Genomic DNA, 21,956 nt, shown 5'->3' with positions numbered 1-21,956 from the left:
AGCATGCATGCATATGGACAGTTATATGAGAGAAGCTAAACAGCAACCTAGTTTGTCTTGTGATAGCTTGTAACAATATCCTGAGACTGTACATAACTCTGTAGAACAAAGTGGATTTTAGTCTGTGTTGCTGAAGTGCTTTGAGCTTAACTTGCTGGTGTCTGCAATTATACAAAAATCTATTTTACAAGTACTACATTATTCTACTATGTTAAAGCTTTGCACCGAGCAGCAGCTATGTTGCACCCTAATGACAGAGGCATTTCAGTACTTAATTATGATTCCAGTTTGTACTTTGTGTTCTGTAAAATGCTTTGGGATTTGTTGGCTGAAAATTATTTGTACAACGTTGATATAAGAAAAGGTGAGCAAAGTAGCACGTGAAATACCAGAGCTATTTGTGGCTTAGCAATTACCTGTTTTTGGAACTTTACAAACCACATTAATCTGGCAGCCTTGTAAAACTCTCTGCATGTGGCTTGCTGTTGTAAAGTAGGTGTGTGAAGTGAGTTACACATGCAACTTCCAATATGTTAACGTGCTACTTTTAGTGACTTCTGGCACCCACACACATATAGCAAGTACATAAGAAGGTATGTTATTTTGGACAGTGCAGGAAAGCACTACTGGATTTAGTTTTATAAGCAGAGGGAATTCTGTGGGATGAGGTTTTTATGTTGCTGATGTCACAATTATATAGGAAATAAAAGTTGGAAATGGATAAGTTCAAGGTTTTATTAAACCCTTCTATGTAATATTTGATCTTCTTAGGGTTTCCTAACTGCTATGAGGCAAGAGACAACTCGCATGAATTTAGCAAAAGGGTGGGCACTTGACAGTGTTGTTTTACACAATGATGTGACCAAAATGATGAAAGAAGATGTAGCTGGACCTCCTCCTGCTGACATTGGTGGAGTTTATATATATGGCCTTTTCCTTGAAGGAGCAGGCTGGGACCGCAGAAACAGTAAGCTGGTTGAGTCAGCACCGAAGGTAAGGATCAAATGAGCATCACTGAGTGTAGCACAATATGGTCATCAGGAAATATTCTGAGTACCTGTTTGCCTCAGGGGTTTCACAGAATGTTCTTAGAGGCTGAAATACTGACAGGGCTGGGAAGAGGAATATGTATCCGCCAGAACAGAACAAAAAGCTTCCATGGGAAAAGGAATTTAGGATGTGCTGCAAGTGAGCCACCATCACAGCTTCTAAAGCCTAGGACTGGATTTGATGGCAGCTGCTGCAGAGGTCAGCATTTGAATGACTAGAAATCCCTGGCTTTTTTTTTTTTTAAATAGGAGAAAAAATATTAGTTCTGTACTTATGCTCAGTTATCCATGTGTGGAGTTACATTTTGCTCATGTGACTAAACAGGTTTAAAACCTAGCTGTGGAGTACTGATTAAGTGCCATGGTCATCACCCAGGCAAAGCTGCCATCATGTGTACTGTTAAACTTTTGCCAAGTGCTAACTGTCCTAGAATTGGGATTGAGGTCACTCCTCTCTGTAGGTTACACACTGACTGATCACTAACTCATCTGAGAATCATCTGAATCTTGCCAGCTGTAGCTTCTGCTAAGAACTATTCCCTGGTTTATCAAAGGACACCTTCAAACATGGTTATCAAGTGCTCCAGTGTGTTCAGCAAACCTCTGTGTTGCTGTTGGGTTTGAGTCCTTTCCCTCCCACCCCCGCTACAAGTGAATACTTTATTTTGAAAGATGAACTGAAGAGATTTAGTTTGGATAAACACCCAGGAGACGCCTGTTGGGTTTTTGAAGCTCTGCTGCCACTGGAGCAGATGTTAACAGGGAAGCTTGCTGGAAGCAGCTTGGCCTTTGTAGCTCCAATCCTGCCATTCAGCAAAGAAGGAGAGGTGGGGAAAGAATGCGGAATTCTAGCTGATGAGGCAAAGGACAAGAAAAAAGACAGAGGTCTCTCCCCCTCTCAGAACCCTGCTGTGGTTTTTCCATCCACCTTCATCTTTATAGGTTTCTCCTGCTTTCTCTTTCTGTCCAGGCCTCCTGACATCTTTCATCCTTGAGCTGCCACTGGCTTAAAAATATGTTGGGATCAATATAGAAGTGAGCATCATGCTGGTGTTTTTGCTGGGAGCGATCTCAGAATCTAGTTGCAGCATGTTTGGAGTTTAGGCACCCTATCCTAGTTCTCTAATGCTCAGCCCTTTGTCTCTTTTAATGTTCTCAGGTGCTGTTCACAAGTCTTCCTGTAGTCCATGTGTATGCTGTTAGCATGACAGTGCTACCTGACCCAAAGAAACAACAAGCAAGCGTGTACTCCTGCCCTGTGTACAAAAAGCCTCGAAGAACAGATTTGACATATATTTTCTCTTTGAACCTGAAAACAGTGAAGAATCCTGACCACTGGACTTTACGGGGGGTTGCACTGCTTTGCAATTCAAAATAGGGACCAACAATAGCTGTTAAAAAAGAATCACCTAGGAAGACAGGTCTGCAGTTTATAGAACTCTTGTCATTATTGTCAAAGTGGTGGGTATGGAAATTAGCAAGTGACACACAGAGATTGTTTTAATTGCACATAGATCAGTTTACTCTGTTCACAGTAGAAATACTAAATATATTTGACCTGGGAATATCAGGAAACAAAACCAGTTACAGGTGTAAAATTTAGCAACTGTTATAAAGCAAGTGAGAATATATTCAGTTAGTTGACTCATAATAGAATCACTTTAGAAAAAACATGCTTATGATAATGATAACTTCTCTAACATTTATGGTGGTTCTTTTGTCGATGCTATTTTTTCTTCCTAATATAAGCCTTCTTCATAACATAATATAATTCTTTTTAAATTCAACTTTGTAGTTACAAATCTGTATTAGTTACAAATTTATCATCCATAGCATTAGTAAAGCTGTGATGACAAGTTAAATGCATGGTAAAACTTTGTGTCTGTCTGCATGTATGGTAATGCACAGTGCCTTTGATTTTGCATTTGTAAACTTGTGGAGTGGTTTTACAAATGAATGTTACCACTTCATTGAATAGCCACTTGTTTATGCAGATGATCATTGGGACTGTATAAACAGGCAAGTTTATCTTTGCACAGATGATGGCCTTTGCACATATTAACTCATTTCTAAACCTCCATTCTTTCATAAGGAAGATGTGCACATGTCCAATTATTAATGAGAAAAAAGTTTTGAAACTCTTCTCTGAGGGGAGGTGAGTACATCTGAACATTGATTTGCCTTTGTTGATATTAGTACCATTTGCCTTATTGCCTGACTCTTACAACCTCAAACCACTTAAGTGCTTTTTATTCTGTATTTTGCATCAGTATTGGCGAGAAAAGTAAAAGAAACATACACCAGTTTTGGGATGTGGATTTACCTGAAAGTGGTTGAAGTGATTCTTGTATATTACCACCACCCTATAACTGAAGGGTGATTGCTACTTGTCTTTTATAATACAGAATATTATAACACAGCTATTGGCAGAAAAATGACTTGGCTTTTTACACTAGGACAAATTCAAAGCAACAGAATTGCAGTTGGATGTTGTGAAAGAAGGACTTACAGTGAGTGCTTTGTTAATAACTTTTTTCTCCTTGTAAACATAATTTTTTTGTTCATCTAGACTGGCTTCTAAGAAAGTAGTTCATCTTTTCCCATAACCCTCCTGCAGTTAGCAACTGCACTTGCAGTTTTCCCATACGCTGCAGTTAGCAACTGCAGGGCTCTTACTATGAGGAGGTTTGAAATTCACACTCCCTCCCACAACTGAGCATAAAGTGGCAGATTTGTTCTTGGAAGACAGAACAGGCAGTGCAGGATCCCTTTCTGCCATTGAGCTGGGAGCAGAACTTGCTCCACACACAGCTCAGGAGAGAGTATCTTACCAAGAGGAACCACCTGTTCAGAAAGTATACACCAGGCCTCTGGGCAGTACAGCTGCACATCTACTGATTTCATTGAGAATTTTGTTTATGAGAAAGGTGCAGGATTGGGCTTCAGGATCACTACTCCTTGAAATTATGAAAAAGATGAGGGAGACTTCAAGTAGGAAAAGGCTGTGCCACTGTATAGAAAATGAGGTTTAAACCGAAGGTGTTTTCCCCCTCCCTCACATGTATGGAGTAAGATAACTTTGATCTCTTAGTACATGTAGGATTCAGCTCAGTAACATTGATAATAGCTGAAACAGTTGAAATGCTCTGCTACACCTGAAGAACTCACTATTTGCTGTGAAAACAGGTCATCCTCTGATTGAAAATAGATATAATCATTAAAAAATATGTATTTGATAGAGTTTGTATGTGGTGCTAAATGACAAACTCCATGAAAACTGCATGACTTCTTTTCTTTGTCTAGTAAAATGAGAAAAATAAATACTATTAAAAAAAAAATCTACAGGCAATTACATTGTATCATTTAGTGTCCTGTGGTATACAAATGTAAAGAAATAACTTCTTTGAAAAGCTTCTAACATGTATTCACAAAGGAAAGTAATTATTGATCAGATCTTTTTACTTCAGTAGCGAATTCTTGTTTATTAGTTCAGGAAAACCTCAAATATTGCAGAATAGAATACAGACTATATTAAAAGAGAACCAGACAAATCTTTCACTGTTTCAGCTAAGGTAACTACAGTGCTGTAAAGAACAGGAAGAATACACAAAGTCACCTGGCTTCCAGAAAGCATCTTCTGTAAGTGGTAACCCCTTCCCTCCCAACTATCCCATAAACAAAACCCTTTTTTCTTCTTGCCTGTAATTACAGTAGAACAGGGATGTACAATTTACTATTGAAACAAATATTTTCCTCTCCTTCCCTCCCTCCCTTGCCCTGTCCTGTCCTTCCATTCGATGGAGTCGCTCCTTCCAATCTGCCAACATTAATTTAACTGGTAATGTCATTGACATAGTGTAACATTAACCTTTTCCAACCAGTGTTCCATAGTTAGTATTGCTAAAGCTATTTCCACCTCAAATGCCAAGTACACCAGACCAAGTGAAAGAATTGGCAGGCAGAATATTTGAAATCAAACTAATTGTATTTAAATTATAGATTAACAATTAGCTGGGATTCATCAAACAATGTATATAGGTGATCAAGTTTCGCTTTGTTGTTTAATGAATCTGAGATATTAAATACAATTATACACCTTTTGGCAATATTGTACAAGTTTCTCACAGATAGTAATGCCTAACTTTGCCTTAGGTATGTGCTTTGAAGACAAGTCCATTTAAGAATGAAGGTGGCAGTGCAGTCCTGCTTCTCATGTCAGCATAGTGGCTGTGTTTACAAACATATCTGATTTCAGGGCACTGGCTCCTTGGTGTTGCAAATAAACAGCATTCCATACTCCAAAAGGTGTCTGTCTTATGATCCTTGTGGCTGTGCCTGCTTGATAATAATGATGATAATGAAATAAAGAACTGGGTTATGGATTGGCCTTATACTTCAACAATTTGTAAAATAGATTTTAATTGCAGTGAAGCTCAGAAAAAACACAGAGAATGTTCTCATCTTGCCAGTTACATTCATGAACCCTTTTATTCTCTGTATAGGGTAACAATTAATTCTTACAAAGATATCAAGAAAATGAATCAAACTTCAGTTGCAATATTCTTGTATTTTTCTCTCTCTGCTCATCCACAACCCATATGTTCATCTTATTCCCTTTTACTTCTTTATATCCCTGCCTTTCTCACAATCATGTTCTGGTCTTTCCAAAACATGAACACGATGCTTAATTCTCTTTTTCTCCTGCTATTCCGTATGTAGCTTGTCTTCTGCTTGTTTCATCTTGTTCCATAAGAGCAGAAAATGCACTGCTAAACTCCATCATTCCTTCCGCTTTCACATCTCTGGAAATAATCTTTATTCAGTTCAGGCACTTCTCTTTTCCACTGAGAAAAAACACTATTTCCCCAAAAATCTATTGTTCCTGCTGCATTTTGTCACACCCTGGATAAAGCAGAAATTTCTTTCTACTGCTGTTTTGGTGAGGGCCATGAAAGAAAAGATTTTTATAGCTGCATGGACACCCTTTGTGTTTCTCCGCTCTGCTAATATGAAGTAATACCTTGGTTATTGTTTGTTTTCTGTTTAGAGGGTTTGGTATAAGATAATGGAAAATGTTTTTATACTGTTGCACATAAAACTATAGAAAATAATTAGGCTGTTAAGTGAATACTAAATCTTAAAAATAAACCAGGTTTCCATCTCCCTTTGATGTGCAATCCTAACTTCCATTTGGGATAATGATAGCTATTGGTACACTTCAAGAGAGAGGGAGCCCCTTTCTTAAATTTGGATGACTTCTTGTCTTTTTGTCAGGAAGAGAACACTACAGACACAGATGTAAATGATAGAACAACACTCATACATATTTTCTGATATAACAAAATTTCACACATTTTTCTAAAACTGAGTGAATCTGTACTGTGTTTTGTCTTGTTCAGTACAGATAGTGTGGTACATGTTAATTGATTTCTTATGCTGATTGCTTTAAGTCTAGTAGGGGGACATTATCACCTCCTCCTCCTCCTCCTCCTTCTTTTCCTTCCTGTTTAAAACTGATTTCTGGGATTGCTTCTCCTTTTCCAGCTGACTCGGAAGCACCTTTTGATCCACTGCTCTTGTCTTTCTTTATCTTAGTAGTCACTTCTGTGTAAGAGATCTCTTCAGTGAAGGGCTCGGCTGCTGCAGTCTCAGAAGCTATGTGCGCACCACCTTCCTGAATTCCCTCCTGACCTTCAGCTACCGTTCGTTCTTTATTTTTTTTATGGATCTTGAATGTCTCCCTCATTGGGGCAGCTTGTGAAATGGTTTTCTTGAACCTTATCCCAGATTGCTTCAGTCTCTCTCCTGACTGCCTGATCCTCTCTCTCCTTTCAGGGGTCACTATTCTAGTTTGAAGCCTGTTTACTTTCTTTCCAAAATTTTGTCTTGTTTTTTGGATATTTTCCCTTGAAAATGCCTTTTTGATATCATCTATGCGCCTCATGCCTGATTTCTTGAAATGGGTTGCTTTGCTTTCTTCAATATAATATTCTTCATCAGAAGACAGATCATCAGGTGGAAAGAAATCATCCTCTAGATTTTCACCTCTTGTCCTCTCTTTGATAACAGAGAGAGATGAAGGACACTCGGTTTCCTCCTGTGAATGAAAGCACAGAGTCATCTTCCTGCAAATGTATTTTAAAAAGATTCAAGAATTTTGTTTGTTGGCTTGTAGTTAATTAATACTGACAACTGAAGTATAATATTGCAACAAAGCAAAGTAGGCCTATACATACATGATCTATACTGAATACAAACAGCTGGAAGAAACCTTTGAAAAATCTTATAAAAACATTATACCTAAATAAAGATTTATCTTCAGTATATTTCTACCTGAAAATAATGAATGCCATGGTCCAATGTTTACTGTCCCCTAATGGTTTTCAGAGTAGGTATGTCCAGTGTGTGTTTTTCTGAAGCTGATCTGCTACTCTGAGATTGGATCTAGATCCCTTATTTCACATAGTAAGTAATAGTAAACATCATAATAATAATAGTAAACATCCTGTAGGACAAAATAGGTTTTTATGCTTGTATCAGCAGTACACTCTACAAATGAGTGCCTTTGTCATACCTGTGGCTTCTTCCCTTTACTGTCAATTACAGTATTAATACAATTAAGAGAATTGCACATTTTTGACTAACTGGAACTTAGCAAACATTTCTGTTGTTTCCCAAAAGGGGACAGACCCCAACATATTAACTTATATTTGTTGGCTCAACAGGGGGTCAAAGTCAATAAAGGAATGAAATGTCACTCAGTAAACCTAATACCATACAGTTTACTCTGCAACTGAACTGGTGCCTGAGGTGAACTTTACTTGTTCCGTTTGGAAATATATGCATGACCTAGACCAAGTACCCCTTTCTTTGGTCAGTTTGTTGGTGGCCTATATGAGTAAGCAGTATTATATATTTATAAATTAAAAAAAAGGAAGAAAGCTTGTGATAATGAAAGGATTCAATATTATGATCTATCTGAACAGAGAGGATCTCTTAAGAGAATTGATCCCCTGATCTGGACTGCTGTCTGCATAGACATTGTAAGTTTGTGGTTAGAGTCAGTGAATCAGCCCTTTCTTTCCTACTAGTTATTTCCATGCTCCTGCACATGCTCCTCTGCCCAGAGGACCAGCTGTTCAGGTGCAAATGTATACAGTGCATAAAACTTTTTATGAGTTGTTTCCCATTAGTCAAAACTGCTTCAGCTGATTTCTGGGACCTGTCAGTGCTTGAGCTCTACCCTTAATGTTAATCACTTAATACAGAGAATAGGAGAGATATTAGAAGTTGTGAACCCAGGAAGAATGTATTGGTCTTACTGTATCTTTTATTGTGAACTGATTTCCATACAGGAAGGCATCTGTCATTTTTCATGATGACTCATCAGTAGCAGGTCATGTTTAATTTTATTTTATAGAATACAAGTAATATGTAAAATAAAATGCATTAAGCCATTTGGCAGCTAAAGCCCACTTAAGAGTCTATCATCATGTTTTGCCTTCATTAAAAACCCGCTGGTAAAATAGTTGTTAATGCTTAGAAAAATTAGGGGCAAATTAGTTGCATTGATTACAGCAGAATGTTATTCAACTCCTCTGTCAAAATCAGCAGGAAAAAACAACAATACTTTGTTAATAATCATCATTAACATGTGCAAATTAACATTAATTATATAAAGGCTTCTATATATAAACACAATCCCTTCTTTTCTGCAAATGAACCAAAACACAGCTGGATAATAATTCCTCAAAGTTTGTAAATTATAGCCCACTCCTTCACTGTAAATTGTAACAAAAATGTTTCCAAAATAACTATTCTGAAATTTCAGTATATACAGAAATGAATACAATATGGTGAATAAAGTGTGCTGTATATATGAAGAGTACTTTCAAAACAGAGAGGAAGCAGAGAGATTGTTTTCTAGGCAATATTTACGTTGTGTCTGTCTTTGGAAGAAAAGAGCATATTTGTCTGTACTTTTTGTTTGATTGCCAGCTCTTTTATGTATTTAGCTTTACAGTCTATTAGCTGAAGAAGGGAGAGTTTTAACTTTCATATGCTTATATTGGAATAAAGACTTATGAACTAGCACATATGAGATGAAGGTCTTCTAGACAACACTCAGAAATTAGAGCTGGAGGTCTTGAGGAACATTTTTCATTCTGCTACAGACTCTATGATCTTTGCTAAATCTCTGATTTTCTCTTTTCCCTTGGTTTCTGCACACATCTTGCAGAAACAAATGCAGTAAGGCTAAAAATTAGCTTAAAAGTTTGTATCTCCGCTCAAGATTCCTGGATGGAAGATGTTACCAAAGTGGAAAATATTAGTGAACCTGGCTAGTACGCTGTAATAAAAATACAGTGAGTAGTCTTAGTAGGAGACCTTCCTCATGTACTTCCTTTCTGCCCCCTCCATCTCCCCCAAACATTTTCTTCCTGTCAGTAGATACCAGTGGGTTGGCGAGAATATAGAAGCTCATCCTTCCTAAAGCCAGGGCAATACTTGTTAGCACTAGGTGGGGAATTCATGGAGTTGAAGCATATAGCTACCAGCTTGTTTATAGTCTTACTAAAACCAAAGACAAGCCACCTTCTGATTTCAGTTGCACAGGAGAAAGCCCTAAACCAGGTGACATCATTCCTCTTAGCTTGAAAGCAGGTGGGAGTGGAAATAGGAGGACTGGTCAGCCCCAGCTGGTGGGAGGGTTAGAAATAGAGTAATGGGTGGCACTGCTTGTAAACTTTTACTTAAAATTCTACATGAGCATTTTGCCAGAAAAGGCTCATATCTGCCACTACTACCTCACTGGAGGGAAGGGAGGATCTCTTAGCTGAATTTGTCAGTGTTCAAATAAAATGAGGTCAGGAAATTATTTCACAGTAAAAAGTCATGCCAAACAGATTGTTTTAATCCCGATTTCCTGAGGAAAGAAGGCTATGCAGTCATGTGGTCTGTATGTTGGTTAATACAATGGTTATTTACTCTACCTGCAAAAACAAAGGCATGCACCTGCCAGAACCAAAAACATAGAAACAAAACTGTGGCAGCTGAATGTTCCCCTTCCCTTTCATGATTTCTCCTGGATGGAGCATCCTGAAGAGGGTGCTCATGCTGTTCCTGTTATGCTGATATGGCCATAATCTCCTGAAAACTTAGTCCAGCAGACAACAAACTCAAAATAGGCTCAAACCTTTCAAGGCAAAGGAATTGCATTTTTTTTCTTCTCCTTCAGAAAAAGGTCAGGAAATGAGTGAGATAACTGGCTGGTCTGGGGGGTTGTGTTGTTTTTTTTGTACAAAAAGATGTAGCATACATGCTCACATTATCCAGCTTCTTGAGTCTTACTACTGCTCAACCTCTACTAAAATACTTGAATGCTTTTTCTACCAATTTGAGAACGGAGCTGGAGATCTTAGACACAAACAAACTCACTCTCTGCTGAGGAACTAGGTGTGTTATGACTCATCCATTTGCCTTCCCACTTGACATTATGCATAACAAATATGCTAGCAGATCTTGTAATTCGCTTGGAGAGCTGGACTGTATAGCATGTTTTCTCCCAGTGATAGGACTTCTGCAAAGAGGGTGAGGTTATTATGAAGGGGAAGGGGACAGGGGCTCGGGAAGAAGTAAATTAGGTGTTATGTTGCTGAAGCTGCAAATATTTTGGAAGAAGGCATGTGTGTGGAAAGAAATGAGGTCTGGAAGGAGAAAGACTTCAGGTTATGCAGTACCAGGGGAAGGACTGAAGGGATTAAAATAGTAAGGGAAATCTGGACACTGGACTCTAGGGTAAGAAAAAAAAGGAGATGGAGAACATGAGCATGTATGCTACACTTTTTTTTTTTTTTTTTTTTTTTCCCCCAGGGGTACAAAACCACCACCACCTCCAAACTAACCATTTGCATCACTCATTTCCTGACTTATTTTGGAGGAGGAGAAACAAAAGTTGTTTTGCTTTGAAAAGTTTGGGTCTGTTTTGAGTTCAGATGGTCAGAAAGAGAAATAAAGAGAACACAGAGCTGTAAGGAATTTGGTTAGTTAGAGCTGTTGCTTAAGAAACAACTTTAACAAACAAAACCAGTGGTAGAATGTCGTAATACAGCAGTCATACAATTCAGGACTGCTTGGTACTGCTGTTGGCACGGTAAATATGCTAAGAATGCATTTTAAAACCAAACTTTGGCTTTTCCTAATTTTTGAGTATTAAACTTTTAAAGTATGCCTAGCTGGCATATTTTAAGGGCCTGGCTGAAAAATACAAAGTAAACACATGACTAAACCTCAGCTTTGAGGAGGAAGGCCACCACTGCATTGATTTAAACTGAGGGCTTTAGGGACAATGAATATTCAAACTCAAATATTTCTAACACTAGGGTCATTTTCCCTAAAAAATGTGACTGCATCATTGTGATTTGCTCCTTCTGCTCCCATTTCAATTTAATTTACAATTAAAAATTCTTCAAAGGACTGTAGTCTGTGTCCTTCACATGAGCCTTTTTCAGTGCAAGCTTTTCATTGGCTGCCAAAATTCTGGCTGTTCTACATCCACATGTGATGGTGCTGACAAGATTATGGGCACTATTGTCATTTTCCTGGGCTCAAGGAAGGAGCCACAGCAGTAGAATTTTTCTCATGAAAAGATGTTTATAGAAGGAGGCTAATGCACCAGATAAATTGGACAAAGCACAAGATACAGACTGTTCTTCAACTCACAAAAGAAAAATAAAAATAGATAAATAATTTTAAAAGTGAGAATACCCATAATCAACATTGTGAGAATCTTGAGATGTCAGTGCTCAGATAATTGAAAACTGCAGGGGGAAAAAATACTGTAAAAATACATGATAACTGTGCCTTCACAGTCATTCTCTTCTCATCTTTGAGATGAGAACTGAATTTGTAGAGTAGGCAGGGAGAAGAAAATAGAAGATATTGTCTTATGTGTAAAGTAAATATATGCTAGAAATTCTATAAAGTAGTTTCTCATTCTCTTTGCAAATAGCTTCAAAGTATAATTCTGAAACCCTTTAATAAAGATTAATATCAACTCCCAATTATTATCTAATTTCAATTAAAACTTTAAAAGAATACAAATTTTTTAAATATAGAAAACCATGGCAGAGAAAATTAAACAAAACATCCAAATAAATAATTATTATGGCACCTTCAAGTGTAAAATTTACTTGAAAAATACATATACATACATAAACACATATACATATATATTAGCAAAGAATCAAAATGCTGCTAAAGAAACTGCTTACACCAAAAGTAGAGATGAGAGACAGATGTCATTGTGTTGCACTGTTCAAAGGTCATGGCAGATGATCTTTCAGCCTTGGGATATGTGAGGGGAATATGCAGGTGATGATTATCATGACCACAGATGGGATTCATAAACACTTGATAATTCTTAGACAGTGTGCAAAACAGCAAACTGGTAGTAGGCCACCCAGTGTTTGATTTGCTGATGCTGTGGTGTCTATGACAACTGTGATGCAAATGACTGGTAGTGTGTAAGCAGGAAACTGTATCAAAGTGGTGTTAAGAAAAAAATCCTAGAAATTTGCATATTAAATGAATAATCTGTTATGGAAACCAGCATCCAAGATAAATCAGTAAAACATCTCCCTGTAATCACTTTCTAAATCAATCCCAAACAGCTGATGAATTACAAATCATTCAGTACTTTTACTCCTGTTCTAACAGTTAAGGGTGAAGCTTTGTAAATCTGAAGTGTTCCCTTCGTTTTTCTCTAAATATGTCACTTCAAAATCTCTTCCATCAAGCCAAAATCTGCTCAAATAGGAGAGAAATAGGATTATTTTAAAAGGGCACCTAAGGGATTTTTATCAAGTAAAGTAGGTAGTGAATAAACACTTCAGCATGTAAGAGCTTATGGCCAAGTGCAACAGCTTGTGTTTGCAATCATTTTTACATAATGAAAAAGCAGGGTGGCCAGAACAGTCAGTCCCTCTCATTTCACTCTTGTGAAGCCCAACAGAACATCCCTTTTCCTTAAATTCTGACAGGAATTCCTAAATTTAACCAAGAGTACGCAATGACCATAAAGAAATCCATCTCATTCTCATTAACTGACTGCAGCAAGCTACAGATAATGAGCAAGCATTATCCAGCTATACCACAACATTTGGAGAAGCCCTTGGCTACAGTGCACGGCATGCTGAATAAAAAGGATTACTTGCAGCTCCAGAGCAAAACTGAATCACAGAGAATGGCTGCAGTTGGAAGGGACCCTTAGAGATCACCTAGTCCAATGCCCCTGCTCAAGCAGGGCCAGCTCGAGCACATTGCCCAGGATCATGTCCAGACAGTTTTTGAATATCGCCAAAGAAGGAGACTCCACAATCTCTCTGGGCAACCTGTTCCAGTGCTCAGTCATCCTCACAGTAAAGAAGTTTTTCCTCATGTTCAGACAGAATTTTCTGTGTTTCAGTTTGTGCCCCTTGCCTCTCATCCTATTACTGGGCATCGCTGAGATGAGTCTGCCCCCATCCTCTTGACACTCTCCCTTCAGATACTTATACGCATTGATAAGATTCTCCATCTTCTCCAGGCTGAAGAGTCCCAGCTCTCTCAGCCTTTCCTCAGATGAGACATGCTCCAGGCCCTTCAGCATCTTAGTAGCCCCTTTGCTGGGCTCGCTCCAGTAGCTCCATGTCTCTCCTGTATTGGGGAGCCCAGACCTGGACATAGTACTCCAGAGGTGGCCTCACCAGGGCTGAGCAGCGGGGGAGGATCACCTCCCTCCACCTGCTGGCAGTGCTCTTCCTAATGCAACCACTGGCCTTCTTGGCCACAAGGGCACATTGCTGGATCACGGTCAACTTGTTGTCCAGAAGGACTCCCAGGTCCTTCTCCGCAGAGTTGCTTTCCAGCAGGTTAGGCTCTAGCCTGTACTGGTGCAGAGGGTTATTTCTCCCTAGGTGCATGACTCTGCACTTCCCTTTATCGAACATCAGGAGGTTACCCTCTCCCCATCTCTCCAGCCTGCCAAGGTGCCTCTGAATGGCAGCTCTGGTGTATCAGGCACTTCTCCCAGTTTTGTATCATCAGCAAACTTGCTGGGGGTGCACTGTGTCCCTTCATCCAGGTCACTGATGAATAAGTTGAATGGGACTGGACCCAGTATTGACCCTTGGGGGACACCACTAACTACAGACCTCCAGCTAGGCTTTGCACTACTGATCATAACCCTCTGAGCTCTGCCTTTCAGTCAGTTCTCAGTCCACCTCACTGTCTGCTCATTTATCCCGCACTTCCTGAGCTTGCCTATGAGGCTCTTACGGGAGACTGTCAAAAGCCTTACTGAAGTCAAGGTAGCCAACATCCACTGCTCTCCCCTCACCTACCCAGCTAGTCATCCCATCATAGAAGGATATCAGATTGGTTAACCATGATTTCCCCTTGGTGAATCCATGCTGACTACTCCTGATCACCTTCTTATCCTTCACATGATTAGAGATGGCATCCATGAGCTGCTCCATCACTTTTCCATAGATGAAGGTGAGGCTGACTGGTCTGTATTTCCCTGGGTCCTCCTTCTTGCCCTTTTTGAAGACTGGAATGACATTAGCCTTCTTCCAGTCCTAAGGCACCACTCCTGTTCTCCATGTCCTTTCAAAGATGAAAGCTTCACACTTACTTTACTTTGTTACTATTTTACAGAGTTAGCCTAGAAAATAGTTCTGCACTATGGTCCATCTGCAGGTTTGCAATGAAACCAGTGAAATTTGTCACTTCAAATTTATCTGTAGATACTAAACCTTTGTGAGTGGGCGAGAAAGAGTAATCACAAGATGTGCTAAAACAGAAAAAGTTGTTTTGATTCATTCATTCGTTCATCATGTCTGCTCTTGCAAGCTAGCTAGAACAGGGCAGTGCTATGAAGTACACCAGAAGCCCAAACATTTGTCACAAGTTGCTGAACTCATCTGCCCAAATCACCATGTTTCCACACGAACTAACTTCCAGACTCCCTTTCAACACAATGGAGAGAAGTGGGTACTTACAACATAGGCGTCATATCCAAAAGTAGAGGTCTACAATAGGTCAGGTGAATCAGGATCCATAAGGTTCTCTCTGCTCACTTAAAGGCAACCTACAGGCCAGCTTACGTACAAACATCTACGATAGTGGTATCTGTTGCTTGGCAAAATGTCTCCCACCCCAAATTCTGAAACTGCTATTAATGATTTCAGATGTTTCTCACTTCTGCATCTGTGCTGTTTTGATCAGCTGGATTCCTGTAATGCCTGGTGCAAGAAAGCAATTTCAGGTATCTGCAGTAGTGCTGAGAATTTAAAGCCTAACTGCATATTATCAAAGTCAAGCTCAATTATTCTTGACTCTGGGGCTCAGGCATAAAGAATATCACTGAAGATATATGTGTTCTCATAGTGACCAGCCACAGCTTCTGTAGATAAGTCATTCCAAGCTGCCTCTAAGAACATGGGAAAGAGGTATGAAAAATGGGGACTCATTATGTAGATATACTATTCCAATGGCTTGCAGGCCAAACACAAGCAAAGCCCCCAACAATTGTATCCAATACTTTTCACCAGTTTCTGTTAACAGGTGAAGAAAAATCAGTGGCAGCCCTGAGAGGATGACTGCCTGTCCCTTGTTCGCATCATCACAAAAGACTAGGTCTGGGGAGTCTGGTTATAGTGTATCAAAAGGCATAGAATCAAGTTTACAATCTGGTATGAACACAGTCCTGTGAAATAAACAACCTATTTCTTTTTAGGAATACAAAAATGGTTGAACAGCTGCTTTTTCCCCCCCTTTTCTCCTCTACTACAAGCATCTTGCCTTGTGAACACATCCCTGGAATTATAGTTCTTCTCTTGCTGGTTGAATGCATTTGTTTTTTTCCTAAAAAAAAAAAAAAATCACAGATAATTTATGAGCTTCTTGGCTGCCTCCAGTTTTAAGAGCTGGCTTTGCCAGTCAGCCAGTCTGTCTGTTAGCTGCCCAGCATGGGATCAACTCAATCGTTTGAACTTAAAGGCTAAGTTTGACACTAGAAACAAAAAACTCTGGCTACACTCTTTTATGCAACTGTTGGGTTTTCTTATTCTTTGTAATTTCAGCTAAGTCAATTAACCTTCTCATCTGTAAAGATCTTATAATGTTTACACCATGAGAGTTCAAAGGCCCTGTGTCATTGCACTGTGGAGGCCCATGTGTCTGAGCCCAGTGCTCTGCTGTCATAGGTAGTCATGCTATGCCATCTTTTTTTCATTAAGTTCTCAAACTCCATTTTAATAGCAATTTAGGTTTATCTCTGCTCATGTGTTCTAGCAGAAGGCTTTATCCAGACCTGCATATCTCTAGGATCTGAATTAATTCATGGACAGTTTATACTCATTTCGTCTTTTGCCAATGTTCTTTATGGTTCTCTTCATCTGTGTGTATTTACAAATGCTAACCGCAACCCCTTTCAGTTCCTTTTGCTGGACTAACTCAGACTAAGCCCTCCTGGTTTCCTCTCATTTGACAGGGTTTCCAATTCCTCTGATAATCTTGGTAGTCCTTTTCCAAACCTATTCAGTTTAAATTCACCTTACTTGAACATGGATGATAAGAGCAGTACATCATATTTCAGCTGGATTCCAAAAAGTGTTTTGTACAAGGTTACTGGATACCTCTCTGTCACTTCTGGCAATATCTTTGCAAGACTGTGTTTCACATATTTAAGAGCCACACCAAGTGGACTCTCAGTCAGCATATGAGCAATTAATATACCATTTTTTTGTGCTTTACACACCATGAGCCATCAGAAGATATACTAACAAAAAGAGTTTCTGCTAAGTACAGGATCTGCCAAAGTGTATACTTAAATTTTCATTACTCCAGCTTTAAAAATGATTCACTTTCTTGTCTATATTTCTTTCTCTGGACTGACAGCTCTTCATTTTGAGCATATTTTATTAACATCCATCTTTTTCTGTGCCGACATCATTAATGAAAATATTATGGTTGACGAAGCTGGTCTTAAAAGCAGTCCCTTTTAGAAACCGGCCATGAATCTCTCACTTCCCATTTCAGCATAGCCTATTGTCGTTTGCTCTTTATCCAGAATATTTGTTATGAAGTAAGCTGTCAGATACATAAAATTCAAAAAAAGTAAGATCTATCATGTTTTCTGTGCTACAGAAAAAAATAATAAAAAATGAGTTACCTAGTAAAACTTGTTCTTGGTAAACTATTTGACTCCATGGCACTAATGATTCTGTTCTTCAGAACATTGCTATAACCCATTCTAAGCCTATCATTCTTATGTACTAATGATATCAGATGAATGGTAATTGTTCAGATAAATTCCTCTGTCTTTTTAAAATAGAATGCATTGTATTTGCTGTCTTTCAGCTCACAGTTACTCTCACAGTTTTTTCTCAGAACAGCTATAATTAAAACTCATTGCCAAAGGATGGTGTGTTCTTATGTCAGGTCTTTTTGAATTCATTTTTGGAACCTTATATCTTAAGCTCATTAAGTCCTGATTTTACTTTCACTTCAAATGTGGCTGTTTTCAGATTATTTTCCCAGTCTCAATCTCAGCATTTTTACAGTATACATCTTCAAGCTGCAGAAAGGCAGTGGTCAGGATATACCACAGCGCACTTTTATTTTTATTTCTTTATACTTAATATGAGTCACAAATGCAAGACTTCTTCTATTAGTGCCTCACCATGCATGTGGTGGAACAGGGGGGAAAAAGAAAACTGTGCTGTAGACTATAGTCAAGCCCTAACCTTACTCAGTTTCTGACATGTCCGCTGTGACTGTCTGCTAGTTTTAAATGTCTAACAGTAATGCAATAAATGCATGTGTCCCTTCATAAGTATTTTTTACTAGTTTATGATGCATATATATATAGTAACACTACAAAAAAAAAAAAAAAAATCCCAGTAACCTAACAGGGACTTCCTGATGACTGTACACTCACATTCAAAAAGGGGCTTGCAAAACATGCTGAAAAACAAAGGAAACAAGTTCTTTCAGGATTAAAAGAAAAATCTCCTTTAATTTCTGAATAATTTAGTCAGAAAGAGTTAAACTGCTCTTTGACTGCAGAGAAATGACAGTTCCCACAGCTGGCTATTCAGAATAACCTGAATAGAGCTGAACAGTGACCTGTACAACCTATAAAGTACTTTGTGTTCCCTGCTATGCTCTTAGGGCACATAGCACTTCAGGGTCAATGACCTCTCTAGAAAGTCTGAAGTAACCTGGCATTTTTAATCATGCAATCAGCCTGGGGAGGAAAGCAGCCTGCGTCCAAATCTTATCCTCAACTACATGGCCTTTTAGAAATGAATGATCTCGATTTCCCTAATCATTATGGTCAAGGATGATCATTTTACCTCCATTGAATGGGAGGATATTGTCAACTCCTTTCATTATGGCTGAGGTCTCCTGGGACAAACTCCTCTAGCCAACAATCCTTTTTAATCTGCCTACTCCCTCTATCACTGATATCCACTTTAAAACAATCATTAGGATTTAACTGGTGTTCCCTTTCTCCTTGTATGCTGATGTTCTGGCAAAAGGTTCAAAACTAAAACTCACATGCAATGACCCACATAAGTATTCTGCATTGACTCCACACAGGTCATTGGCTCTATCATAATATCCCACCTGGTTCATCAGAAAAATCTTGCAGCAGATGAGCTCTTACTCACAACCACCAAGTAAACAATTTGGTTATAGTGAATTGTAAAATCTAGTGAAGAGCACAGGTGCACAACATTGGTTCAGTAGTTGTTAACAGACTTCTCATTGCAGCCAAGCCTCAGTCATGCAGGTATTGGCACTCCAACAATATGTTTAAGCTGGTGTAAGTCAATAGTGTAGAAATTACTACACTCATATGAAAGAGACTTGCCTGAGTACCTGTACATGCTCCAGTTCTAATGGAGCAGTGTGATTATTATCCACCATTATTATCCACCAGAAATATATTAAATGTTGTTTTCTAAGGGGAGCAGCAGATTGCTCTTCCTCTGTGTTTCCCCCTTGAAAATGAGATAAGGGAGAAGGTTCTCCAATCTCCTATGTGAAAGGGATGAAAGTTAAAGCGGATGCCATTCTTTCTCTCATGTGGTTCTCAACTATCATAGAAGGGGAAGCTAGGAAGAGAGAAATCCTAAATGCTGCTTCCATTTCTGAAAAGTACTACCTAAGAATTAAATGTATGGAACAGGATGCAGGTCATTCTTGTCTGGCAAAACCAGCACAGAGTTCAGAAACTCCTGCTGAAGGTAATTATTAGAGAAAGTATGCATCATGAAAGCCACCTTTTGTAAGGAATAACTACAAGTAGCAATAGTCATTCTTTATAGTTTGTAAATCCATTTCCACAATATTTTGCTACATTTTAAAAAGAGTGATAACACAGGTCTTGCTAGGAGAAAAACTGACATTATGTTATGAATACTTTCTTAAGAACAAACATTTTTCAAAGCACTGACTCTACTGCAAGCATTATGGAAGAGACAAAACAATGAAATGGCATTATGCTAATAACCAGGGAAGTCAGAAATATTTATTTCCTTTAGCTGGGAAATGATTTACAAGAAAAAAGCAAAAGCACCTGTTTTCCATTCTATCAGGATGGTGCAGCTTGCAAAACTTGTAATAACGGGCCAAATTCTACCCGTACTTTCTCCTGAACATCCCTAATAAGTCATTCAGAAAAGCTGGGAGGCAGAATTTGACTACATATGTTACTAACATAATGTCAAAGAGGTAACATTTTTACCTTCAGCTTTTACTCTCTTTTTTTAGTTATTTCCTCCCAGTACCAGCAAATGAAGTAGTTAAGAAAGCTAAGTTATGCCTAAGAACTTGTCAGCTAAATAGACTGGCAAACATTCTCAGTGAAAAAACACAGATCTATTCATGCAAGTAATGTTATATATGTACAAACAGTTGCAATATTAGGGTCTAAGACTAGACAATGAGGGCATATTGCATTGCTCAGAAGGGCTGATAATTCCAAGAATATTTAATGATGAACAGCATTCATTTGAATGAAGCCTTGGGGACTCACTGGTTTGAAGGAGAAACTATGATTCCAGAAAAGGGTTAAACACTCACTTTCTATTGACTTCTTGGAGAACTACAAAGCAAACGCAGGATCAGATCATTAAACAAATGAATTTTGCAGCACTAGCATGCAAAAAATCCCATGATCCCACGATAGTCACACAGATAACTGTCTATTTGTATGGATGTAGGCAAGATAATGTCATTTCATGAAACTTCTCTTCAAATACAAACATTTATAAAAATAAAGGACATCCTAGAATAAAGCTAATGAAATAAAATATGTTTTGCTTGCCAAATTTGATTGGGAGACTAATGCTGTGTTAAGTCATTTCCAAAGTACAACATGCATAAGGACTATTGGTGTTGTGAAGGGCTTGTGGCTCTGAGCTTTAGTTTGTACATTTACTGCTGTAGACTGAGATAATGAAAAAAAAAAAGTTGTCAGCATTAAAAAGAGCCTGGGTAATACTGCAAATAAAATAAACTATACATTTTAAAATTAGTGTTAAAGGAAAGTCTGTGTTCCAGGGAGCCTACAAACACTTTTGCTGTTTAGACTTCTACCTAATATGGTGAAAAAAATAACAGAGACGAATGTCAGGCATGGTTTGTATGACAAGATTTACAGTGCCTGCCTCATATTACCTTTCAGAGAGGCAACAAATAGTCCTTGCTGATCTGCAGCTAATCTTACACTACTGGCTGAGAAACCTACCAACACTAATAATAGACTGTGGGTACTGCCACCAGTAGCTCTATGCTGCAAGACACTGAGAAACAGAAATCAATGTTAAAGAATCAAAAATCTCCTGTGTTGGGCAGACTGTATCATTTGATTCATTAATTCACCTTTACCAGCAGCTATCAAGGAGGTGACAAAATTACATTGTTAAAATAAATAAGATTCATCATTACCTGGTAGATTACAACACGAAATTTGTTCTTTCTCAGCATCTCCTCTTGTTTTGCTTCAACCTTCCGTACATTCACACTCTGCCTTTCCACGCGTGCCCTTACTTCTTTAACAGTGGAACTAACTTTACGGGTTTTCTCAAGCAACTTGTTAACTGTATAACCTGTATTGCCATGAGCTTGAGCAAGCTTTAAAATATCAATCTGTATGGTCTTGATTGCATTTTCCATCTCTCTGTGTCGCTCTTCTATTCTTTTCTGGCTTGCCTGCACACTGTCCACAATGTTGGCCACTTTATCCAGGACTGTCACAATTGTATATGCTGCATCTTGTTCTTCTTCATCCTCTGTGACACTTGACAGACGATTTTGGTGGATTTTGTCAGCCCCCAACGTAATTTCATGGTGATCCATTTTGCCTCCCTTCAGTCAGGTCTTCAGGAGCTGAAGTTTAAATGTTCCCCGCAACAGCCGGTCAAATCCTATCAGAACAATTCTGGCACTTGCTGCAAGAAGCTGGCGTGACAGCTGGCTTCAGCGGTGCTCAAAGTAGGGTGTGCAGCTCCACTCCTGGAGGTTGGTCAAACTTTTATGACTACGAAATATCCACACATGATTGTTCAGATACTTTCAGCAATATGAAACCTCTAAAATTAGGAAGCAGTGTCTGGAAAGGAACACATATTTAAAGGGTCATGCTTCTGTACTGATGAAGTTATTAGTGTTAATCCAGGAACGTTAAGTAACTTACCAATTAATCAGGAAAGCAAACTGGCATCTCTTAAAAGATCTACTTCTGTTTTCATGCTACTGAAGTGCTTTCCTCTGGGGGAATTCAGACAGCACCCAGGAAAGTAAACATAGCTGTTTTTCAATCAAATTGAATCAATTTCAGATCTTCAGATT

General features: G+C 38.6%; 2 protein-coding genes across 2 annotated transcripts in view; one reads left to right on the top strand and one right to left on the bottom strand.

The window, feature by feature from the left end:
• The window catches only part of LOC112989257 (dynein axonemal heavy chain 5-like), a 164,038-nt gene extending 159,651 nt beyond the window's left edge, over positions 1-4,387 (top strand). Inside the window, exons 76-77 of the mRNA XM_064506773.1 lie at positions 772-993; positions 2,209-4,387. Of these exons, the coding sequence (XP_064362843.1) occupies positions 772-993; positions 2,209-2,427 (441 nt within the window). The 3' untranslated portion in view covers positions 2,428-4,387. The remainder of the gene's footprint in view (positions 1-771; positions 994-2,208) is intronic.
• A 1,884-nt stretch (positions 4,388-6,271) lies between these two features.
• Positions 6,272-21,913, bottom strand: CAVIN4 (caveolae associated protein 4). The gene is made up of 3 exons (XM_026110309.2): positions 21,802-21,913; positions 21,054-21,717; positions 6,272-7,146 (listed from the first exon to the last, which is right to left on the bottom strand). The coding sequence occupies exons 2-3, from the start codon at positions 21,462-21,464 to the stop codon at positions 6,481-6,483; spliced, it is 1,077 nt and encodes a 358-aa protein (XP_025966094.2). The 5' UTR covers positions 21,465-21,717; positions 21,802-21,913; the 3' UTR covers positions 6,272-6,480.
• Positions 21,914-21,956: the final 43 nt, after the last annotated feature.

Source organism: Dromaius novaehollandiae, chromosome 2 (assembly GCF_036370855.1).
Source record: "Dromaius novaehollandiae isolate bDroNov1 chromosome 2, bDroNov1.hap1, whole genome shotgun sequence".
Lineage (NCBI taxonomy): Eukaryota > Metazoa > Chordata > Aves > Casuariiformes > Dromaiidae > Dromaius > Dromaius novaehollandiae.
Note: the sequence above shows the minus strand (reverse complement) of the source record. Positions and strands in the feature narration are given on the sequence as shown.